This window comes from Schistocerca piceifrons, chromosome 4 (genome assembly GCF_021461385.2).
Source record: "Schistocerca piceifrons isolate TAMUIC-IGC-003096 chromosome 4, iqSchPice1.1, whole genome shotgun sequence".
Classification (NCBI taxonomy): domain Eukaryota; kingdom Metazoa; phylum Arthropoda; class Insecta; order Orthoptera; family Acrididae; genus Schistocerca; species Schistocerca piceifrons.
The window spans coordinates 122,914,454-122,937,334 of record NC_060141.1 but is presented as its reverse complement, the minus strand read 5'-3'; the positions used below and the strand labels follow the sequence as shown (position 1 = coordinate 122,937,334).

Below are 22,881 nucleotides of genomic sequence, written 5' to 3'. Positions count from 1 at the left end.
GTAATTTCATTAATTTTCTATTGCCGTTTTTATTTTCTATGGAGACTGGTGATATACCATTTTATTTGGTGAACTGATTATTTGCAGTGAGAGGACTCACGCCAAACTGAGATTCCGTTCTCCGACGTATACAATGTTGTGGTCGCTACTATTTCTGAGTGAAGACACTGAGAACAGCATTAGAATTAAAAAGCGGCAATCGCGTGTCTTGTTCTCGGCACTACAGCTGTACATGGCTCTCCTTGCCAGCCCTGAACGCTATCTGTCTGTGGTGCTTCATAACACGTCTAAGGTTGGGGCTCCCGATAAGTAGTAAACGCCTCCCTGCCGTGTGCCTGGTCGAACCCTGCTAAAGCAGTGGCCACAGATCCACTCACAGGATGAATGGGCGAGGGCAGACGGCCAGTCTGCACATTGGCCCTCAGCCTAGAGCGGGGCTAACGCGTTACCACCCGCCACTCACGATGCCGCGAGGGCGGGTGCGCCGCACCGGGTTACACTAGGAGGTATCTTGGCAGCACAGCCCATGGGCAAAACAATCGACGCCTGACGTGTCCGATGCGGCGCGCCACATTCTCCGCCATCGCAACACCCCGAGGCAGCAGCCTGAAGCGGACTGACCGTAGCCAACAGCGCATTCAGCTGTTCGCGAACTGCGGCCAGCTCCTCTTGCGGCCCCACACAGCAAGCATACGTCCTAACCATCCTAGCAAGGCTAGAGGAGGAAGTAAACTATAAAAGCAGACAGAATCCCAGATATGTAACATGCTACCCTCCTGATGTGTCCTGAATGAACGATGGTGCGTTAATGAGCTATGTAGCTGGCTGGCTGTACAGTGAGCAACTAGTGCGCTACAGACTGAATGAATTTACCCTTACAAAAACGTAAGATTAAACCTCTTAAACAGAACACCAAGCACGAAATATAATACTAGCAAAAGACAGAAAATGATAAACACTTAACTCTCTATGGATGTATATTACCCGCTACCTGTGGCCTATGTGAAGTATGTATTATTACTGATTAAGCTTTATACCAATATCTGTAAAATTGTGTATTTCAGTGTCATTGATCATAGCTAAATATTTTTAGCGTAAAGAAATATTAATTACGTCAGTACGAGCTTTTCCCAGAAGGTTATGGATTGTCCCTGTCAGGCACACAGTTTTAATCTGCCAGGATGTTCCATTAAGTAATTTAATTACATTCCTGTAGCTATCACTGCATTTAATTTGCACGCTCATCTACTTCAAGCGTAATACATTATTCATCAGACACTTGTTCAAATGGTTCAAATGGCTCTGAGCACTATGGAACTTAACTGCGGAGGTCATCAGTCCCCTAGAACTTAGAACTACTTAAACCTAACTAACCTAAGGACATCACACACATCCATGCCCGAAGCAGGATTCGAACCTGCGACCGTAGCGGTCTCGCGGTTCCAGACTGTAGTGTCTAGAACCGCTCGGCCAATCCGGCCGGCAACACTTGTCTGATCTAAGACTCTGTAAATTTCGCAGTTTTAGATTACCTTTTGTATCACAAATTTATCAGGCTACAGTCGATTCTGAACTATGCCCACTGTACAATTTGTAAAGTGTTATGAAGATGCAAAACCATGTGATATTGTAAATGTTCTACAACAAAATTTTACAAATAAAAATCAATTTTTTTCTTAGCTAGTCTTACAATAATCCACAAATTCGTCTGTTAATAGGAAAGATGCCGTGTTGTAAATGTACCTGGTACGCAGGTGGCTCCGTGAAGGAGAACGGGTACCAGACGACGGTGGGGAAGCCACTCTGGCTGCGACACTCTGTAGTGGAGCAGCTCTGTACTCGCAACATAGGCTGCACTTCCCAGGCCACGTACAAACACAGTCCCATCCACGCTTGCATTAGAGAAATCCAGCGGCCTCTGCGTGCACACTCGCCAAACACGAACGCCTTTTCTCGCTCAAATGTGCTTCCATAGCGCTGGAAAATCGCTTTAATCGCTAACTTAATAGCAACATTTACAATAATTTATACAACTGAAAAAAAAACAAAAACTAGAGTAGCTGGCCTTAAGTGTACATCACAAGCCGTGCAAAGTGCCGTGGGGTTTAAGGCAACGTATTCATGATCTGGTAGTAAGGGGATCAAAACGCAATATGGGAACTTGGAGCTAGGTTTCTGTGTTTTCCCTAAATAGATTAAGACAAATACGGAGAGTGGCTGATTTTCCTCCCAGCTTTGACCTAACCATCCACCTTTACCCTCCACTGTCGTCGACGGGACGCTAAAAGCTAGTACTAAATGATTAAATATAATCATCCATCTAAGAAAATCAAAGGGAAAGTGAGATATCTGGCGACTACAGATTACTTAGCAACCTTTACTTTAAGTCTAGCTCTATTATTTTTACAAAATCGAAAACTGGACTGAGCTACTGCAAGTGCTTTAGAACTAAAAGAAGTCCCTCGAAATTTGTAACACAGAAGTGTATTTGGCTCTTTCATTGCACAATTATACAGCTTTGTGTTACGAATTTTGTGAAACATACTTTCGCTGTTGACTACAAATGAAGAAAATGTTTGAACTAAGAGAGTTTCTGGCATATGTCGAGTCTAGGTTATGGTATTTAAGAAGTGCATAACAATACAATTGAGATCAGCTGCTATGTCGCCATGGCATATGGAATGGTTCTTTGAGTCACGTGACTAGGAAATCTTCAGAACTTGCAGTGTATATCACCGTGACGGCCAAGCGCGGACCCGACAAGAAGCGCGATTTCAGTGCAAACTGGTCGCTATTAATCAAGGGTTCCCGACAACTAAACACTACTACATCTCCGAAGTAGTACAAACACCGAACTTTCCGCTTGTCACCTCGTCAGGATGTGGTGTTACCGTCATCTGAGGAAATCAGCGGCCGCCAGACCAAATTACTGTACGCAACGAATTGCATGGACCGGGTTCACGACAGCACCTGATAAACCAGCCATAGCGCAGCAAACCAGCTTCCTATTCAATGGCGGACAACAGCTATTGGTGATCCACCACACTTTCTAAAACCCGTAAATATACCTCAGCTCGCCACACGTCACCCATTGTTACTATTACACAATTGCATTGCAGTAGAAGAAGCGACATCCATAAAATATTTGCGCGCATGGTTAAGGAGATGAAACTAATCGCAGGCAAGGTAGGTGCCAGACATATTCATTGGAAGAATTGTCAGGAAGTGCAGTCCAGCCATAAAGGAGGCAGTTTACAAGAACCTCATTGGACCAATGATAGAATATTGCTCGTTAGTCTGCGATTCGTACCAGACAGAACAGACTGAGGAAATAGAGAAGAATGAATGAAGAGTATCGCGTTTTGTATCAGGTTCATTTAGTCGGTACAAGAGCGTTGGGGAGATACTCAGCTAACGTCAGTGGCGTATGCGGAGGAGAGGCGTTCTGCATCACGGTGTGCTTTACTGTTAAAATTCCGAGAGCGTACGTTCCCGGAAAAGTCAAGCAATATATTGCTAATTTCTGTGTGTATCGCGTGAAAAGATCATGAACATAAAGTCGGAGAGATTCGAGCAGGCACTGAAACTTCCCAACAATCACTATCCCCGAAACGTTTACAACTGGATCAGGAAAGGGAGAAATGACAGTACTACATAAAATACCCACCGCCACACGGCGTAACGTGACTTGCATAGTATATACGCAGATGTAGATAAAGCAGTCACAAGATCAGCATGGGTTGCAGGAACGCTGCCACTGGATGCTAGGAGCATGGGACTGATAAGCTGCGCTGTACATTGGCGCTTAAAATGGCGGGGTAAGAGTTTGTCGAAAACTACCTGGACGAGAGACGTGAGCACGGGATGAAATGAGACGTGACGCAACTGATACGTGCACCATCAACTTCCTCTGGCGAACGATACAGTAACCGACGAGATGATGTACGTCGATTTACGCTCCTGCAGCACTTCAGATGGGATAAGAGAGTGCAAATCGTCATCTTTCTTGGTGACGAAATGGTTTTAGAAACTCTCGATGCAGATAAGAGTGCTTGTGTAATACCTTCCTCCCCTGTCTTGAGAGCCCACTGAATGAGGAGCAAAAAATGTCAAATGATAGGAAAAATTCGTGCAGTTGCAAATTTTTGTACAATGCTAGGAAGGAGTGCCATGAACAACATGCGAGGTAATTATGTGCTTAGGGAGAGCCGGCTGGAGAAGGGAGGAGGGGCCTAGAGGTTAGTCACGTGAGGAAAAGTGGGTCGCTGGATTGTGGTCACCTACTTCCTCCCTTCTTAAGGAATGCGAACAAAAGAGCGAGGAGACGAGTCTCCACTATCTATACCCCACTACGTCACAAGAAGCAACTACAGGATGTTTCACAAAATCAACTCGACTCTTCCACAGCGTACCTTATTACTCACTGTTGACGCATTGTGCGGATGCGATCTGTGGTATTTATTTTCCACAAAGTGTGTTGACACAACACTGAACACATATACGTGTTACTAAAAATACTACTCAAAGATAAACATTTTGAAAAATTCTCCATATATCTTTGCGCACTGTTCTACACTGCTAGAGAGGAATCGATTACCAGTCGTCCTGTATGGTATTTGTAGCGTTCTTTAGTGAAATCTAGTGGCTAGCGTTGCTGCCTCTGGATCCCGGGATCCCGGGTTCGATTCCCGGCCGGGTTGGGGATTTTCTCTGCCCAGGGACTCGGTGTTTGTGTTGTCCTCATCATTTCATCATAATCATCATTCCTGACAGTGGCTAGATTGGACTGCGAAAGAAATTGGTATGTGTAAAAATTGGGACTTTGTTTGGGCGCTGTTGACCGCGCAGTTGAGCACCCCACAAACCAAACATCATCATCATCATCATCATCTTCCGCGATAGGCGACTTTCCCCATGGGTGCTGCTTTCTTTTCATTTTACAGATAGACTGTACTTCCCCACCATTTCATGTCTAGTTCTCATAGGTGAGTAGACAAAATAACATTACAGAGACGATCTTTATGTAGTGGAATTATTTTCAGTTTATTAACTGAGTACTTATTTGCAGTTGTTATGTGACCTTTTATGTAAAATACGTTTGTATAAACAATAGTTAAGAAGTGCTTAATTTGTAAGTGTGATGTAGTCGATGACCCGTGTAGTATTGGTGGGAAAGGAATTGGATTGGTAGATACGGTACCCTGCTGCTGTCAGTTTTTGACAGTGTATTGCATAACTTTCATACTATTTGTAATCACTTTGTGATGAATTAATGAATGACTAGAAAGTTACTCCACCTGTCTAAATATTACTGTTACTGGAGACAGCATCGGTTTCTTCTAGTCAGAAATAGCTTGTACTTGCAGAATGGGCTGTATCGTATGAAGCCACAGCATATCTCACAATACAGGTATCAATATGTCTGACGAAATAGGATTGATGATGTTCAAGTCTAGAACAGTGATCTTCTATAATGCACTGCTTGCGTTACACGAAGTATGTGAAGTTCCATAACTTCTTCCGTTGCAGAAGGAGCCATCATATTCCTCTGTGCCTCTTCAGATGTGAGAAGAGCTGAGGCTGGAGTGATGCATTTGATATCCCTCATGGTATGAGAAATATTCCAGCTACTGATAGTGGGAGTAATAGACAGCTGATAGAACTGGCTAGCTTTTAACATAGTAGCTTACTTAACAATTGCAATGCAAATAAGTACTCACTTAATAAAATGAAAAAAAAATTATTATATGAACACGAACCCACTGAAGATATTTGGACTGCTCACGTAAGACAACTCTACGGCAAATGTTTTGAAGGTGTAGTCTGTCCTTAGACTGAGCAGCAAGAAGTGCTCATGTTTGAGGAAGTTACCTTTCCCAAAAGAACGCTTCTGCTGTCGTACAGGACGACTAAGAAATAATTTCCCTTCTAGCAGTGTAGAACAGAGTACAGTGATTTACCTAGAACCCATGCATATGCTTTCTTGCTTTACTACTATTTATAACTTATCACTGTATTCCATGAAGCGCAGGGCGAGCTGTAGCAAAGTCGTTATCTCTTTGTGAAACACCCTGTAGTTGCACCTTTTGACGTAGTGGGATAGTGAGATTTGAGACTCGCCTGCTCGCCCTTCAGTCTGCGGGCCTATGAAGTGGGAAAGTGCGTGACCACAATCTGGCGACGCACCCGCTCTGAAGTTTCTACGGTCCACCCCGCCCCTCTTCTCTCCATCCTGTTACACCTTATACCACAGTATATCCCTTAATACGGATGTACCGTACTTAGATGTGGTAAAGAGGTTTAATATTTATTCTTAAGCCATTTCAGTTAACATTAATATCATAACATTAAAACACAATTTTTAATAATCTCTCATTTTTCGTTCCCTGCAACGCGGAAAATACAGTATTACTGCCTAAGAAGAAATGAATATGAGGTTCTCCGTACGAAATTTAGTGTGGTTTAATTGTATACTGCAAAATATTTTCTAGCTGCTTCGATTTTCGAGTTAGTCAGGAAAAATATAAAAAGTGAACTTTAAACGCATTCCCACCCACCCACTCACACAAAAAATGTTTGTTTGCTCATGCCGTTGACCCCTATACACGATTTTTACGCTGATTTTTCTTTGTTGCCTGGACTATAAAGTCACCTCATGTCAAAGTACGACCGAGCTCCAGCCAATGCCATTGAATTGCGGGCGGCGGTTGAGAGGTATGGATCAGGGTGCCTCTCTAACGCCTTTGTTGTACAGTGTGGAGTACATGCCTTGACCTGAGATGCTACTAGGAACATACCCTAATCAGTTGCTCATGAGCGGAGAAACTAATGTAAATATTCAAAATACAAAGAAGAGTTTAAATATTTAGGAGAATTTAGACACAATATAAGATTACAAACATCGATAGTGGACTAAAGGATTAGAATTAAGAGTAATCAATAGACCAATTACGAATATCTTAAACAAGAATGGCATCTGTTTGAATACAAGAAAAACCACTCTACTACAATGAATAGGACAGAGCGTTTGTATGCATGGGACTACAAGCCAGTTAATTATAAACTGGACAAAACAGAGCCACAGGAAAGAAGTGAAGAGGAATGGTTACTGTTCATCGTTTCTCAGTGACGACGTCAAGAGGGACAGAGATCAACGAGGAAGGACATCGACGGTGTCCGTTTCAACTATCCCAGAATTCACCTAAAGCGAACAACCACGTTGGTCAAATGGTGATATGAATCGCAATTTGAACCGCCGTCTTCCCGAATAGGAGTTCATTGTCCTAAGACGGGAAACAGGATCGTAATGAAACAAAATGAGTGCACTATTACGTAGGCAGAAATAACGAATTAAGTTTTATTCACTGTGTTTATTTGCGTTGGACCGTCTTCACCTTTGGTTTTAGGCTGATAGGGCGAAACAGACATAAACAATCTTATTTGTATATGTGCTCACTGTCTCGATGATTTTCGAAAGAAAACGTTGTAGCCTGCAAAATCTTTCCTTTATCTGCTGCTATTGGCAAATTCCCACTGTGATGCCATTATCAATCATATACCTGGTGTTTATAACTAAAGTGCAGCTACTGACTGAGGTCCAGTGTGGATTGCAATTATCGAATGACGCGGAGGTCCAATTTGGGCTCTAATTATCGCATTGCACCGAAACTTGGTAGATATGCTAATGCGTTAATGCGGAACTTTTTTACGCTAGAAAGAAATTGTTCCTGCTTTGTTCACCAGGTGCAAATCTGGCGCTGTACAACATTTCGTAGATGTCGCCGGTGCTCATATCGAACAAACTGTGTAAGCTGTGGCTAATAATAAAATCACTTGTTTGACGTCCCTTTCCTAATAAATTACATATGAAGACATTTCTATACCTCTTTCCTGCATTCACAGAGCCATATTTGCACTTGGTGGTCAAGAATGGCACTTTTTTTTACGTAAGTCGGTTTTTTTTTACGTAAGTCGGTTCCGCTTTATCTCATTAGAATATCTAACGAGTTTCGCTGCCATATGACAATTCCAGCCCACACTGGACCTTTGTGGGTAGCCTGCTACGGAATGCCGCATAGAAATACTATGTATGTACATGATAATGACGTCACAGTCGTAACTGGCCAATAACAGCAAATAAACGAAATATTTTATAGCCTAAAACGGATAACGTTTTCTTTCGAAAAATAGTCATAAGCCATATTCCACAAAAGTCAATCAATGAGAACTAATAAGTGATTACTGTCTTCTGCAGCGAATCGTTATCCACTATACTAGAAGGACTACCATTCAACATCAACAGAAGGGGTAACATGAACGAAGACGGAAGCGCTCCTTCACACCAGCGCGACCACTCACACACACACACACACACACACACACACACACACACACACACACACACACATATATATATATATATATATATATATATATATATATATATATATATATATATCACACACACACAGAGTGAGAGAGATGAACCAACTATGATATCACTAGTCAACAGACATTTTGCATCTGGAATGTGGTACATCAACAAGTATGTACATTGGTATGTAGAATCCAAACATACCTCTCAAAATGTGCCATTTTTGACGTTTCAATTGTTTTTTATTTTTCGTATTTAGTATTTCGCTTTTAGCTGTTCTTCTGTTTTGATGTTTATTTTTGATTTGCAGAGGAGAGCCAGAAGATCTACAAATCGTCAGTAAATTTTTGGTATGGTAATGAAGTGGTGTGAAAGAGATCGTCAGTGAGTGTTTCCTGTGAAAGATAGTGCAAACGTTTTGTGTTTAAGACTTACACTAAGAAAAACGACAATTAGTAAATCTCGTTGCTGTCTAAACCACCCCGACAACTTTTGTTATGTGTGTGGGATTTCACTCCAAAAGCCCAAAGAAAACCAATCACTGGTTTGGTTAAGATGGCATAGAAACTGTATTTTGATTGTCCTGTTGGTGTTCAAGATAAACATTTTGCACCTCATATTTCCTGCATAACCTGTACTACAACCTTAACCTAGTGATTGAACCGAAAACGCCGACCCATGCCATCGCTGTTCCGATGGTGTGGTGTGAGCCTAATGACCATTATTCAGACTGTTACTTCTGTCTCCCTCCAAAACCATGGACCTTGCCGTTGGTGGGGAGGCTTGTGTGTCTCGGCGATACAGATAGCCGTACCGTAGGTGCAACCACAACGGAGGGGTATCTGTTGAGAGGCCAGACAAACGTGTGGTTCCTGAAGAGGGGCAGCAGCCTTTTCAGTAGTTGCAGGGGCAACAGTCTGGATGATTGACTGATCTGGCCTTGTAACACTAACCAAAACGGCCTTGCTGTGCTGGTACTGCGAACGGCTGAAAGCAAGGGGAAACTACAGCCGTAATTTTTCCCGAGGGCATGCAGTTATAAGGGTCGAGGGGCATGAAAAGGAAGCAGTGGTTGGGAAGGGAGTGAGACAGGGTTGTAGCCTCTCCCCGATGTTATTCAATCTCTATATTGAGCAAGCAGTGAAAGAATCAAAAGAAAAATTCGGAGTAGGTATTAAAATCGATGGAGAAGAAATAAAAACTTTGAGGTTCGCCGATGACATTGTAATTCTGTCAGAGACAGCAAAGGACTTGGAAGAGCAGCTGAACGGAAAGGACAGTGTCTTGAAAGGAGGGTATAAGATGAAGATCAACAAAAGCAAAACGAGGATAATGGAATGTAGTCGAATTAAGTCGGGTGATGGTGAGGGAATTCTATTAGAAAATGAGGCACTTAAAGTAGTAAAGGAGTTTTGCTATTTGGGGAGCAAAATAACTGATGGTCGAAGTAGAGAGGATATAAAATGTAGACTGGCAATGGCAAGGAAAGCATTTCTGAAGAAGAGAAATTTGTTAACATCGAGTATAGATTTAAGTGTCAGGAAGTCGTTTCTGAAAGTATTTGTATGGAATGTAGCCATGTATGGAAGTGAAACATGGACGATAAATAGTTTGGACAAGAAGAGAATAGAAGCTTTCGAAATGTGGTGCTACAGAAGAATGCTGAAGATTAGATGGGTAGATCACATAACTAATGAGAAGGTATTGAATAGGATTGGGGAGAAGAGAAGTTTGTGGCACAACTTGACCAGAAGAAGGGATCGGTTGGTAGAACATGTTCTGAGGCATCAAGGGATCACCAGTTTAGTATTGGAGGGCAGCGTGGAGGGTAAAAATCGTAGAGGGAGACCAAGAGATGAATACACTAAGCAGATTCAGAAGGATGTAGGTTGCAGTAGGTACTGGGAGATGAAAAAGCTTGCAGAGGATAGAGTAGCATGGAGAGCTGCATCAAACCAGTCTCAGGACTGAAGACCACAACAACACAACATTTTTTTATTCTGCTGTGTATCTAGGAAACGTGAAATAGAGAAAAACTGATTTTACCAGTGTATTCAGCACCCCAAAATTAGGTAAATACACTCTTTTACAAACCTAATTCAGGAAAAAAGTTTAAATTTGTAAACTAGTGTAATTACACTCCGCTGATTTCGTCCTTATGCCTAAATTGCATTGCAAAAATTTAACTAAGGTTAGAGATAAATGTAAATGTCGTGTGACTAGGACCGTTCACCGGGTGCAAGTCTTTTGATCTCACGCGACTTCGGACTTGCGCGTCGAGGGGGAAGAAATGATGATGTTTAGGACAACACCACACCCAGACCCTGACCGGAGAAAATTTCCGACCCAGCCGGGAATCGAACCCGGGCTCTTAGGATTGACATTCTGTCGCGCTGACCACTTTTTTTTTAATCTTATTTTGTTCGTTTCCGTTCGTTGTATCCGCTCGGGGCGGGCGTCGCAAGACACCCGTTTCAGTTCATTGTTGATCCATTAACTCAGTTTTTTTTATTACAGAGGGCAGTTAACCCTCTGACCGAACACGCTGAGTTACCGTGCCTGCGGCCACTCAGCTACCAGGGGCGGACAGATTAGAATGATAAACAGCAACAAAAGTACACCAGTATAAGCGATGGCAGACAGAGAGATACACAACCAAATGCTGAGAGAAGCTAAATTTATTCCAAATTATTTGTGATATTAACTATTGCACAACTGGCAGTGCTCACAGCTCTGAGAACCAGCTCTTTATTAGATTTGGGTAGGTTAATTTTGGTCAGATGTTGGTTACAGAAAGAAAAACCTATCACTACCAATTGAATTAAAAGAAATTTCTATTTGTTAATATTGTTTCTTATATAAAGCGATTGTCGCTGAAGTTCCAACATGGTACCAAATTTTTAAAAATATTTCATAAAACACTGATCCTTTAATTAGACGTTTCATTTTGCACTCTGCTGTAGATACGCGATTCAAGACATGAGTAAACATATCTCAGTGGCTGCTATGCGCTTCTGGATCAGTATCGTCCAAAAACTATAGTAATGGGGACGCTTCTGGTTCTATACATAATGCTAACTATTTTCGCTAGCAGAAACTTATTAAATAGCAACAAACGGAAAGCAGCTGCTAAGAAACACCCGTGTGATGGAGCAGCAGGCAGCGCCACACAGTTGACAACCAGTAGTGACTAACCTCCATACATCTGTCGAGATTCTCGACGAGTTCGTCTGTTAAGCGACGCATCTTGAGGAGGATCACCAGTTTGAAGATGGCCAGGATGTAGACGAAGGTGACACAGACGCTGTTGGTGATGCTGATGATATCGCCCCAGAAGTGCAGAATGGCGGAGACCTGGGTAACCACGAACACCACCAGCGAAGCCACGATGAACGCACAGTAGCATCCGTAAACCGCCTGCACCACACCGCCACTCCCTGGTGTCCAGGCACCAGCCGCGCGGAGAAGCCGCAGCTGTACCCCAAACTCTGTTCGAAGCCGCGCTGGCAAACAGAAAAGATACTGCCACTAAACTTTTACCAACACATTACTTACATACATACATTGTAAAAGACACACTTTGATTTTCAGGCTGATATAAAGTCGTAAAACATTGTCGAACAATTGCACAAGGGTGTTCCTTCACCATCATCGACCGCAAGTAGTCTTCTTACCACCACGTCGATAAGGAATGTTTGAAGGTAAGCCACTGACAATTAATTGTCAGTGTCACCTAGTAGGAGCACGAAGTACGTAGCTTACCGGCAATCACTGAAATATCGTTATGGCTCGTAAGGCGTTAACAGATAGTTTACACGGCGAACTTCCCCTATGACATCAGTCCCAATATGTACAAATGGTTCAAATGGCTCTGAGCACTGTGGGACTTAACATCTGAGGTCATCAGTCCCCTAGACTACTTAAACCTAACTAACCTAAGGACATCACACACATCCATGCCCGAGGCAGGATTCGAACCTGCCACCGTAGCAGCAGCGCGGTACCGGACTGAAGCGCCTAGAACCGCTCGGCCACAACGGCCGGTACCAATATGTACAGCTTTTTGTGAGATTCTGAGACAGCTTTTGCTGCAGTTTTAACAAAATATATCTTAACACCCTTTCAGAAACGAGTTGTCGATTCATCCAATGTTAGTATTCTTGAGAACGTTAGCATGCGAGGAGTTGGGAGTTGTGATGTGCGACACAAAAGAAACATAACGTGTCATCCACAAAAGATAAATTAATTTTATGTGACAAGTTGTGCAAACTACACCTGTCAAAATCCTGAATAACCATATTTTGCAGTGAAACGTCCCCTTAGAAAAATTTATGAAAGACTGTGGTGATAAACCTCTTACGTTATTTGATTTTCAAACAAGTGAGCAGAACTGAACGTGCTCAGACATTTCTCTCTTTACTTATTCTGATCAACACTAAACTGACACACAATATTTTTAGCGCAAAGCAATCTGACTTTCAATAATCTCTATAAAAGAATGGCCTTGACTAACAATAACCTATACCTTTCATGAATCACTTACCTCACAAAAATCTTCGTTACTCGAACTACTGCAATACAGCGAGCGCCAATACTGCCAGCTAAGTAAAAGATTCTAACTACTGAAGGCACTAACTACTGATAAGCACACTTAGCAAATGAACGATTTTGATAGAGAAGAAACAATGTATTTACCTTAATAGTGTTCAAAAATCATATATATATATATATATATATATATATATATAAAATCAGTTCATGACATCCAGTCATACAAATTTACTCTTTCTGGCGCTCTCAAAACTCCGCCATCTCACTCCCCACATCCACCACTGCTGACGGCTCACCTCCAACTGCGCAACGCTTCGCGCTGTTCACATCCAACTGCCCAACACTACAATACCGAATATTTCAACAATGCCAACCAGCCACAGACTGCACACAGCACAGCCAGTGATTTTCATACAGAGCGTTACGTGGCGTTACTAATATAAAAACCTAAACAGCCTACTTACAGCAGTGCTGGACGTTCAGGAAGAGAGTCAGTGAGGTACCAAGAGGGATGTAGAGCCATGCCCATTTCAGTGCCGTGGCCAGCTGCACTAGGTTTCCGGTTGAGGGTCCATAGCGCTAATATCCCGATCGAAGTCGTTCCACAGATTCTCGACTGGGCTTAGATCCGCAGAGTTTGATAGTCAGGGCAGTAGTGTAAACTCATTCTGGTGCTGTTCAAACCCCACCACGTACACTGCAAACTGTGTGACAAGTTGCATTATCTTGATGGTAGATGTCATCGTGCCGAGGAAAATCAAACTGCATGCAGGAGTGCACATGGTCCCAAACGATAGGTAAACACTTGTGTTGATCCACTGCACTTACAGAATGACGAGATCACCCAGGTAATGCCACTAAAACATTCCCCATAGCAGGACGTTCCGTCGTGATTGCAGTGTTTGCTTTGAGCCATTTCACGCCGTACTCGCCAACGGTCATCCGTCCAATGGAGCTTAAGAAGTGAATCTGGAAATGTCACCTGTCTGCACTCAGTGATCTCCAGCTGTGGTACTGGCGTCCAAAGTCCGGCCTTCGTCGCTGATGAACAGCAGTCAGTATGGGGGCTTGAACCAGGCGCCTGCTGCAGAGGCTCATACGCAACTGCGTTCGTTGAACGATCGTTGACGGACGCTATTGTTAACCCCTTCGTTCATCTGGGCCGTCAGTTGCTCAACAGCTGCACCTCTATTCGCTCATAAACATCTCCGCAGCCGTCGTTTACACCTTCCATCTATGGCCTGTGGTGCACCACAGTTGCCTAGGCGCCCATTTTGGGTAGAGCCATTTTTCAATGCATGGTGCGCGAATTATTTACAAATTTAGCCATTTCGGAAATGACTCACCCTTGGCCCGAAAGCCGATCGTGTCACTTTTGGACGTCAGATGAATCGCTCCGTTTTCGCATTACGACAACGACTGCAGTGTTTCCCATTTCTCTCAGACACAATTTGCGCTGATCAGCCAGAAAATTACGACCACAGACCTACTAGCGATGTAAACCCGTCCAGGCGCTAGCAGCATCACCTGGCGAGGAACGACTGCTAGCCAGACACACGCACGGTGCATCCAGTATCAGTGAGCGTATTGTCCGTCTGTAGAGTGGGAAAGCCGCACAATCTGTCTGAGCTTGACGAAAGGCAGATTGTGATGGCCCGGAGGCTCGGCTCGAACATTTCAGAAACGAGTTTTCGGCTTTCGAGGAGTGCTGCGGTGTACGTCTTCAACACGTGGCGAAACCACGTCCAGACGTCGTCAGTTTGTGTGGCCACCCCTCATTACAGATATCCTACGTCATTGGCTGGGCAGATTGGTAAAACAGGACAGGTGGCGAACTGTGGCGGAACTAACCTCAGACTTATGACCTCAGCAGTTGAGTCCCATAGTGCTCAGAGCCATTTGAACCATTTTTTGAACTAACCTCAGAAAAAAATGGCTCTGAGCACTATGGGACTCAACTGCTGAGGTCATTAGTCCCCTAGAACTTAGAACCTAACCTAAGGACATCACAAACATCCATGCCCGAGGCAGGATTCGAACCTGCGACCGTAGCGGTCTTGCGGTTCCAGACTGCAGCGCCTTTAACCGCACGGCCACTTCGGCCGGCAACTAACCTCAGACTTTAATGCTGGACAGAGTACAGTTGTTCCTGAACACACAGTGCACCGAATACTCCTAACGATCAGCCTCCGCAGCCGACGACCCATGCATATGAACCACGACATCGACAACTACGACTGAAATGGGCACGTGACCGTCGGCATTGGACTATGGCGCAGTGGCAGAGCGCCGCATGATACGATGAATCTCGATACCTTCTTCATGATTCTGATGGGAGGACTCGAATCCGTCATCTTCCAGGCGAAGACACCTTTATGGCGGGGCGGAGACAAACTTACGGCGGCTCCATTGTGCTCTGGGGAACACTCACGTGGGCATCCATAAGTCCACTGGAGCTCGTTCCAGGCACCATGATGGTCAAGAAGTAGCGTATCAGACAACGTACAGCCCTTCATTACGACTCTGTCTCCCGATGGCAGTGGCAATTTTCAACAAGATCATGCTCCATGTCGCATGGCTTGGATTGTGATGGAGTGGTTCGAAGAACACAGTGGGTACTTCCAGTGCTGGCCCACCCACTCGCCTGATCAGAAACCGATCGAACCTATATGGGATGTGATTGGACGTGGCGTCAGATCTCATCGATCCCCTCCCCGGAATTTACGGAAATTACATGACTTGTGTATGCTGATGTGGTGCCAACTTCCCCCAGTGACCTACAAAGGCCTCATTGCTCCATGTCACGACCTGTTGCTGCTGTTATCCGTGCCAAAGGTGGGCTTACCGGCTATTGGGATTGTGGTCACAATGTTCTGGCTGACCAATGTATATAAACTCCACTACTAGTGCTGCCAGCTGTATCTATGACGGGTAATTGCACGTTCACGTAAAATATAAGTGGTTGTCACATTAATGAGTCTGGATATGATGTAAGGAGAGTAGGATTTATTATGAGTAGGAAGATAAGGCAGAGAGTAAGTTCCTGTGTACAGTTCAGTGATCTCATCAGAACTGACAGTAAACCAACACTGACAACAACAGGTCAGGTAAACCTGCCAATGTCGGACGTCAAAGATGAAGAGACAAAGGAAGTATATGAGGATATTCAACCGGTAGCTCAGGCGGAAATGGAGGTGAAAAACTAATAGTTCAGGGGTGATGAAATGTTGTTGTAGGGGAAAAAGTAGAAGGGGGGTTACTGTAGAATATGGTATTCATACTAGGAACGAGAGAGGAGAAAGAGTAATTGAGTTCTGCAATAAATTTCACCTAGTAATAGCGAATAATCCTTCAAGAATCACAAGAGGAAGAGGTATACTTGGAAAAGACCGGGATATACGTGGAGCTCTGCGTTAGATTACATCACGGTTAGGCAGAGATTCCGAAATCAGATACTGGATTGTAAGGCTCACTCAGGAGCAGATACAGACTCAGATTACAATTTAGTAGTGATGAAGAGGAGGTTGAAGTGTAAGAGACTAGTCAGGAAGAATCAGTGTGCAAAGAAGGGGGATAAGGAAGTGCTAAGGAACTAAGAAAGGAAGAGCTACGCTTGAAGTTCTCTGAGGCAATTGATACCGCGATAAGGAATAGCTCAATAGGAAGTGCAGTTGAAGAAAAATAAATATTCTCTAAAATGAGCAATTACGTATACTTGAAAAAATAGCAATGATACAAGGAGGGTAAGTGCGAACAAACCATACATAATAGAAGAAATACATCAGCTGATCGACTAAAGAAGGAAGTACAATAATGTTCATGGACATTCTGGAATACAGAAATACAATTCACTTAGGAATGAAATAAACAGCAAGTGAAGGGAAGCTAAGGCGAAATGGCTGCATCATAAATCTGAAAAAAACGAAACAGAAGTGTCTGTCGAAAGCACTGTCTCAGCATAAAGTAAAGTCGAAACAAACTTCGGTCAACTTAAAAGCAACGTTGGTAACAAGCGTGCTATGGATATTCCACAACTAACTGCAGAGAAGAGAACGGATATGTGGAAAGAGTGTACTGAAGACATCTGTGAAGGGAAAGACTTGTCTGATGATGTGACAGAAGAAGAAAGATGAATCGATACATAAGAGGTAGGGGATCAAGTATTAGAATAAGAATTCTAAAAAGGTTTGCAGCACTTAAGATCGAATAAAGCAGAATAGTTCCATAATATTCCATCAGAATTTCTAAGGTCATTGGGGGAGTGGCAACAAAACGACCATTCACTTTGGTGTGTAGAATGTATGAGTCTGGGAAAAAATCATTCACACAATTCCGAAGACTGCAGGAGCCGACAAATGCGAGAATTGTAATACAATCAGCTTAACAGTTCATGCACCCATGTTACTGACAAGTATAATATATATAAGACAAGGAGAGAAAATCGGAGATACGTTAGATGGCAACATTTGGCTTTAGGGAAGGTAAAGACACCAGAGAGACGGTTCTGATGTTGCATTTAATAATGGAAGCAAGAATAAAGAAAAATTAAGACACCTTCATAGGATTTGTCGACCTGGAAAAAGAGCTCGATAATGTAAAACGTTGCAAGATGTTCGAAATTCTGATAAAAATAGGGGTAAGCTATAGGGAAAGACGCGAATATTCAATATATGCAAGAGCGAAGAGGGAACGATAAGACAAAGACCATGAATGAAGTGCTCGCATTAAAAATAGTGTAACACAGTTGTATAGTCTTTCTTCCCCACTGTTCAATTTGTACATCGAAAGAGCAATGACGGGATTAAAAAGAAGGTTAAGAATGGAATTAAAATTCATGGTGAAAATTTATCAATGATAAGATTCGCTGATGACATTGCTGTACTCAGTGAAAGTGAAGAAGCATTACACGATCTTCTGAATGGAATGAACGGTCTAATGAATACAGAATATGGTTTGAGAGTACATCGAAGAAATACGAAAGTAATGAGAAGTGGCAGAAATGAGAACGGCATCAGGATTGGTGTTTAGTCTAAACAGATGAAGTTAATGAATATAACTCATGACGGACGGAGCAAGGAGGATATCAAAAGCAGACTAGGTTTGGCAACAATGGTATTCCTGTTGAAGAGAAGCCTACTATCGTCAAACATAGGCCTTAATTTTAGAAAGAAATTTCTGAGACTGTACTTTTGGTGCACAGCATCGTATGGTAGTGAAATATGGATTGTGGGAAAACTAAAAAGATGAGAATCAAAGCCTTTGAGATGTGGTGTTACAGAAGAATGCTGCAAATTAGGTGAACTGCTACGGAATGAGGAGGTTCTCTGGAGAATCGGAGAGGAAAGGAATATATGAAAAACACTGACAAGAAGGGACATGATGGTAGGACATCTGTTAAGAAATCACGGAATAACTTCCATCGAAGTTAACGTAGAGAGTAAAAATTGTAGAGGAAGACAGAGATTGGAATACAGCTAACAAATAACTGAGGTATTTGGTTGCAAGTGCTGGTCTGTGATAAAGAAGTTGATACGGAAGAGCAATTCGTGGCGGGTCGTATCAAACCAGTCAGAAGACTGTCAAACGTAACCGAAGTCCAAGTATAGCATGAGAATGAAATCAGTATTGTAATATAAGTTGTAATAAAAGTAGTTTATGTAGTACAATTAAATTGGTGGTAGTAGTAATATGCTGTTCTATTATTATTATAGTAACAATAGTTGCTGTCGCAGTAATAGTTGAAGCAGTGCTAGGAGTAGTTTTAGTTTATTCTGGTGCTGTAATGGGACTAACAGCAACAGGTTACAAAGATACTAGTAAAACTGGTTTAAATAAATTGAACTTTCTGAAAATCGAAGAGACTTTTTCCGTGACAGGAAACGAACATGTTGCTGAAAGTAGGAAAATAATAGTGGAAAAACTGCATATAGAAAAGCATATAGGCAGTCATAGGAGCGCTAGTACGATTACAGAAAAAAATCAGAAATAATAGAAATGTAGTAAGACGACTATTTAAACGACTTTAAGATTTAGTGTAGAAAAAAAGCACAAAAAATTACTGTCATACAGTTTTATACAGATTTCATTTTACTCGTTACCCTTCATGTTGCTATCCAGAAAGTGGACTAGTTTGAATAAATAACTCGTGATCACTACCAGCCGACAGTCAGCATGTTCAGTATATTCTCCAGCCGTTACCTCAAGGGAAGTACTGTGACGGTCCACTTATATGGATCGTCCGTGCAACCTTTCCTATTTTCTCTACTAAATATAAGCCTAGTACAATGTGGAAAAACCTTTCCGAGCGACAGAGGTAAGCCGCAAGTTGGGGGATAAACTTTGTATTTATATTGTTCAAAAACGTTTTAGTTTGTGCATCCAAAAAGTAATTCGACTCGCTGGGGAAGAAATACCTCGCCGTAGCAGCACGTGGGGGAGCGGCAGCAGGACAAATAGGTCTAAGGACAAGGAGAGTCCATAGCACATCACCTTTGGTCGAATATTCGAGTTGATCTCCGTAAAACGCGAGTCTATTAATTGTGCAAGTACCGGACTGACATAGTGATCTTAGTTGCGCCAGGCCAGTGTATCTCAATGAACTTGATGTTAAGATTGGTTGACACAGTTAAAGCAAAGCTAAGGATTTACAATACTTAGTGCTCGTAATGTTTAATCTGAAATGTGCTATTTTAGAACTACGTTATTTTTCTTGTTTTTTTTCAGAAAGTATCGGTAAATGTTTATTAAATTAAGTTAAATTAACCTGAAGAATATTACGTGGAACTAGAAATGACATTTATTCCTTGGAATTGCTATAGATTCTCTGGACTTTGAACTTTTACGTGGCGAAGAGTCTTATTTAACGTGCAGCCAGATACACCTTCAGGGCCACAGATAGACAGTTTAGTCAGTTATCCGTTGCGCATGTTTGGGAATTTCGAGAATTAGAGTCCTATTTTATCTTCGTTTCCCCTGAGTCAGAACTTTATTACCATTCAGGCGCTCGGGAAAAGTTGGATGCAAGTTGCCAGCTAATCCCGTCAAATACAACAAATATCACAAGGTCCTTTTGTACTACGAAAAACTTTAAGAAACCAAACGATACGTTTTGGTCATTAAATACCCACATTGAAATTGTTACAGTCCGGTTCTCCTTAGTGTGATTTATCGAGTAACGTGATGCTATTTCACAATGCCATCACTATTGGTAATGCAAATAGTGTTAATCCTTGCCGCTGGACCGCATTTCTGCTGTGTTATACAGGTTGACAATTAATAAACTATACGAAAAAATGTAAATTAGTTACAAACTACGGGGTGCACACACTTTATTCGACATGTAAATGTCACTACAGATATTGAAATTTATTTTATGACATGTTCGATACGCTTGCCATCATTGGCGATGATGTGGCGAAATTCTGCATGACCCGCTGAAGTGTCGGAACATCGATACTGTCGATAACCTCTTGAAAGGCTGTTTTCAGCTCAGCAATGGTTTTGGTTCAAATGGTTCAAATGGCTCTGAGCACTATGGGACTTAACATCTGTAGTCATCAGTCCCCTAGAACTTAGAACTACTTAAACCTAACTAACCTAAGGACATCACAAACATCCATACCCGAGGCAGGATTCGAACCTGCGACCGTAGCAGTCGCGCGTTTCCGGACTGAGCGCCTAGAACCGGTAGACCATCGCGGCCGGCAGTGGTTTTGGGATTATTGTTGTACATCCTGTATTTAATGTAGCCCAACAAAAAGGAGTCGCATCTGTTCAGATCCGGAGAATATGGCGTCCTCTGGGTACCCCAGAGCCAGAATGCTGTCCACAAAGTGCTCCTTCTAGACATCACTCTCCTGCTTCGATGGTGTCGCGCTCCGTCTTGCATGAACTACATCTTGTCGAAATCAGGGTCACTTTGTATAATGATTCCGAAACCTTAACGTACGGTTCGGGAGTCTCCGTGCCATCAAGGAATATCGCACCGATTATTCCGTGATTGGACACTGCACCCCACACAGTCACCCATTGAGGGTGAAGAGACTTCTCGATCGCGAAATGCGAATTTTTAGTTCCCCAAATGGGCCACTTTTGCTTACTGACAAACCCATCCAAATGAAAGTGGGCTTCGTCGCTAAACCAAACCATACGGGAGCACTAATTCCCATCGTGTCCTGAGGCCGATCGTGCAGTTTGAACGTCCTAACGCAAGCCGTTCAGAAGTTAAGATAATTTTATGTCATATAGTTCAGTAACTGTCACTCCGTATAACTGGAACAGTTAATAGTACGGCTCCAAGTACAGTTTTAACCCACGAGACACGATTAAAAAGTCACAGATTTGACAAATCTGAACCACTTACAGACGGAACTCTACAAAAATGCATTTAACCTCCAATTCTTCTTTCCCGATTCAGAGGCAGTCTCGTACTTTATTGAACATTCAGGATTTTGAAGCTATCAGCGCCGTAGCAGTAGAATGGACAGCTTATTTAAAATCCATGAGCATACTCACAGGTTATGCCGGCTTCACATTAATAACCACATTTGGCGAATTAGCAACCAGAAATCTTCCCATGGTGTCAGTTGAAGCTCTTTGAATACTCATTCAGTGAAAATACTGCCGAATGCCTTACTATGTTCGGATTTGGAGGAAAGCTTTCAAATGACACACGTTACTGACAAAGGGACTTTTCTAGCCGTTATGGAGTTCAGAAAGTCTTCCAGAGGTCCCGCTAAGGCACGCGCCCTTCTAAACTGAGGCATTGTCTGCAATTAAGGCACGCAAAATTACTCTCCATACTGACATCGGAAAAGGATAATTACTTCTCTGACGATCAGTCACTGTCGTCACAGAAGTGATACGTTTTAAGATGTACAAGTTGATCCACGTACCAGTTCCTGACCACGTTCGTTTGTACGCTGGAACACCACAGGTGAAGATGGACGGGTCGCTGTCCACACCGTGCCTGGGAGCAGGATTAGTGGTGCAGACCGCTTCGCCGTATGTGCGAATCGTGGGCAGAGCTGCACAAATAACCTAGCTCAAGAAGTCACTAGCGAACTGAAAATGGCATGTCAGACCAACGTCTTTATGCAGTCTGTCTGACATTAGAACAACCACGCCGCTGTGCAAACGAATATGATGATGTGGTTGTAGTTGCATGAAGTTGTACACTAATAGAAGAACCATTTTACATCTGAAACACTTCGATTTCTTAACACTTTTTAGTAAATGAAGGGTTTGTTTGGGTAGAATCTCAGCAGATACTCACTTGCAATACTACTCACAAATTTTACTCAAGTAACATCGTCCTTCTCAGCAATTAAATAACGCATAATAATGGACAATACATCCGTCCAGATTTCAGTACGCTACATGTTACTCTGAATGGTGGTAGAGTGTTCTGCATCGACTTCCACTTAAGAGATGAAGTGCACTATGGTAGGTGATGAGCGCTTATGTACATTGCTTTTCTGAAATTCGTAGTTCCGACCACGTCACTTCTCTCTGGGCACAGAACATTTTGCCAAGTGCGGGTGACCGTAGAGTCGATCGTATGTTTTTTACCTAACATGAGCACAATTACTGCTAAAGAAGCCAACAAATACAACAAATAAGTAACTTAAATATGAGCCTTACGATTGCAAAACAAAAATTTTGGTTGGTCCAACAGCTATAAAAATTATTTAAAAAGTTACATATTTTAATACGGCTTTTTAAAAACCAAGGAATGGAAGATCTGATTCTATGGTTGTTTATCGGTTCGACAGTTTTAGTAATATCAAATAAAAATAAGATTACATTTGTTTTCAATCAGCTGGTTACATACGTCTCTCTGATTTCTGAAGGGTCGGTTAATCTTGCATACTGTGTGAGGCCTCACTATTTACTTGAAGAAATATTCACAACTAACTGTTGGTGTTTACTTACAGCAGCTGATCCACAGTTGCACA

General features: G+C 42.6%; 1 protein-coding gene across 1 annotated transcript in view; it reads right to left on the bottom strand.

The window, feature by feature from the left end:
- LOC124795652 (odorant receptor 13a-like) overlaps window positions 1-22,881 on the bottom strand; it is a 126,815-nt gene that overhangs the window by 33,061 nt on the left and 70,873 nt on the right. The window contains exons 2-3 of the mRNA XM_047259725.1: window positions 11,570-11,728; window positions 1,744-1,977 (exon numbers count right to left, since the gene is read on the bottom strand). Of these exons, the coding sequence (XP_047115681.1) occupies window positions 1,744-1,977; window positions 11,570-11,728 (393 nt within the window). The remainder of the gene's footprint in view (window positions 1-1,743; window positions 1,978-11,569; window positions 11,729-22,881) is intronic.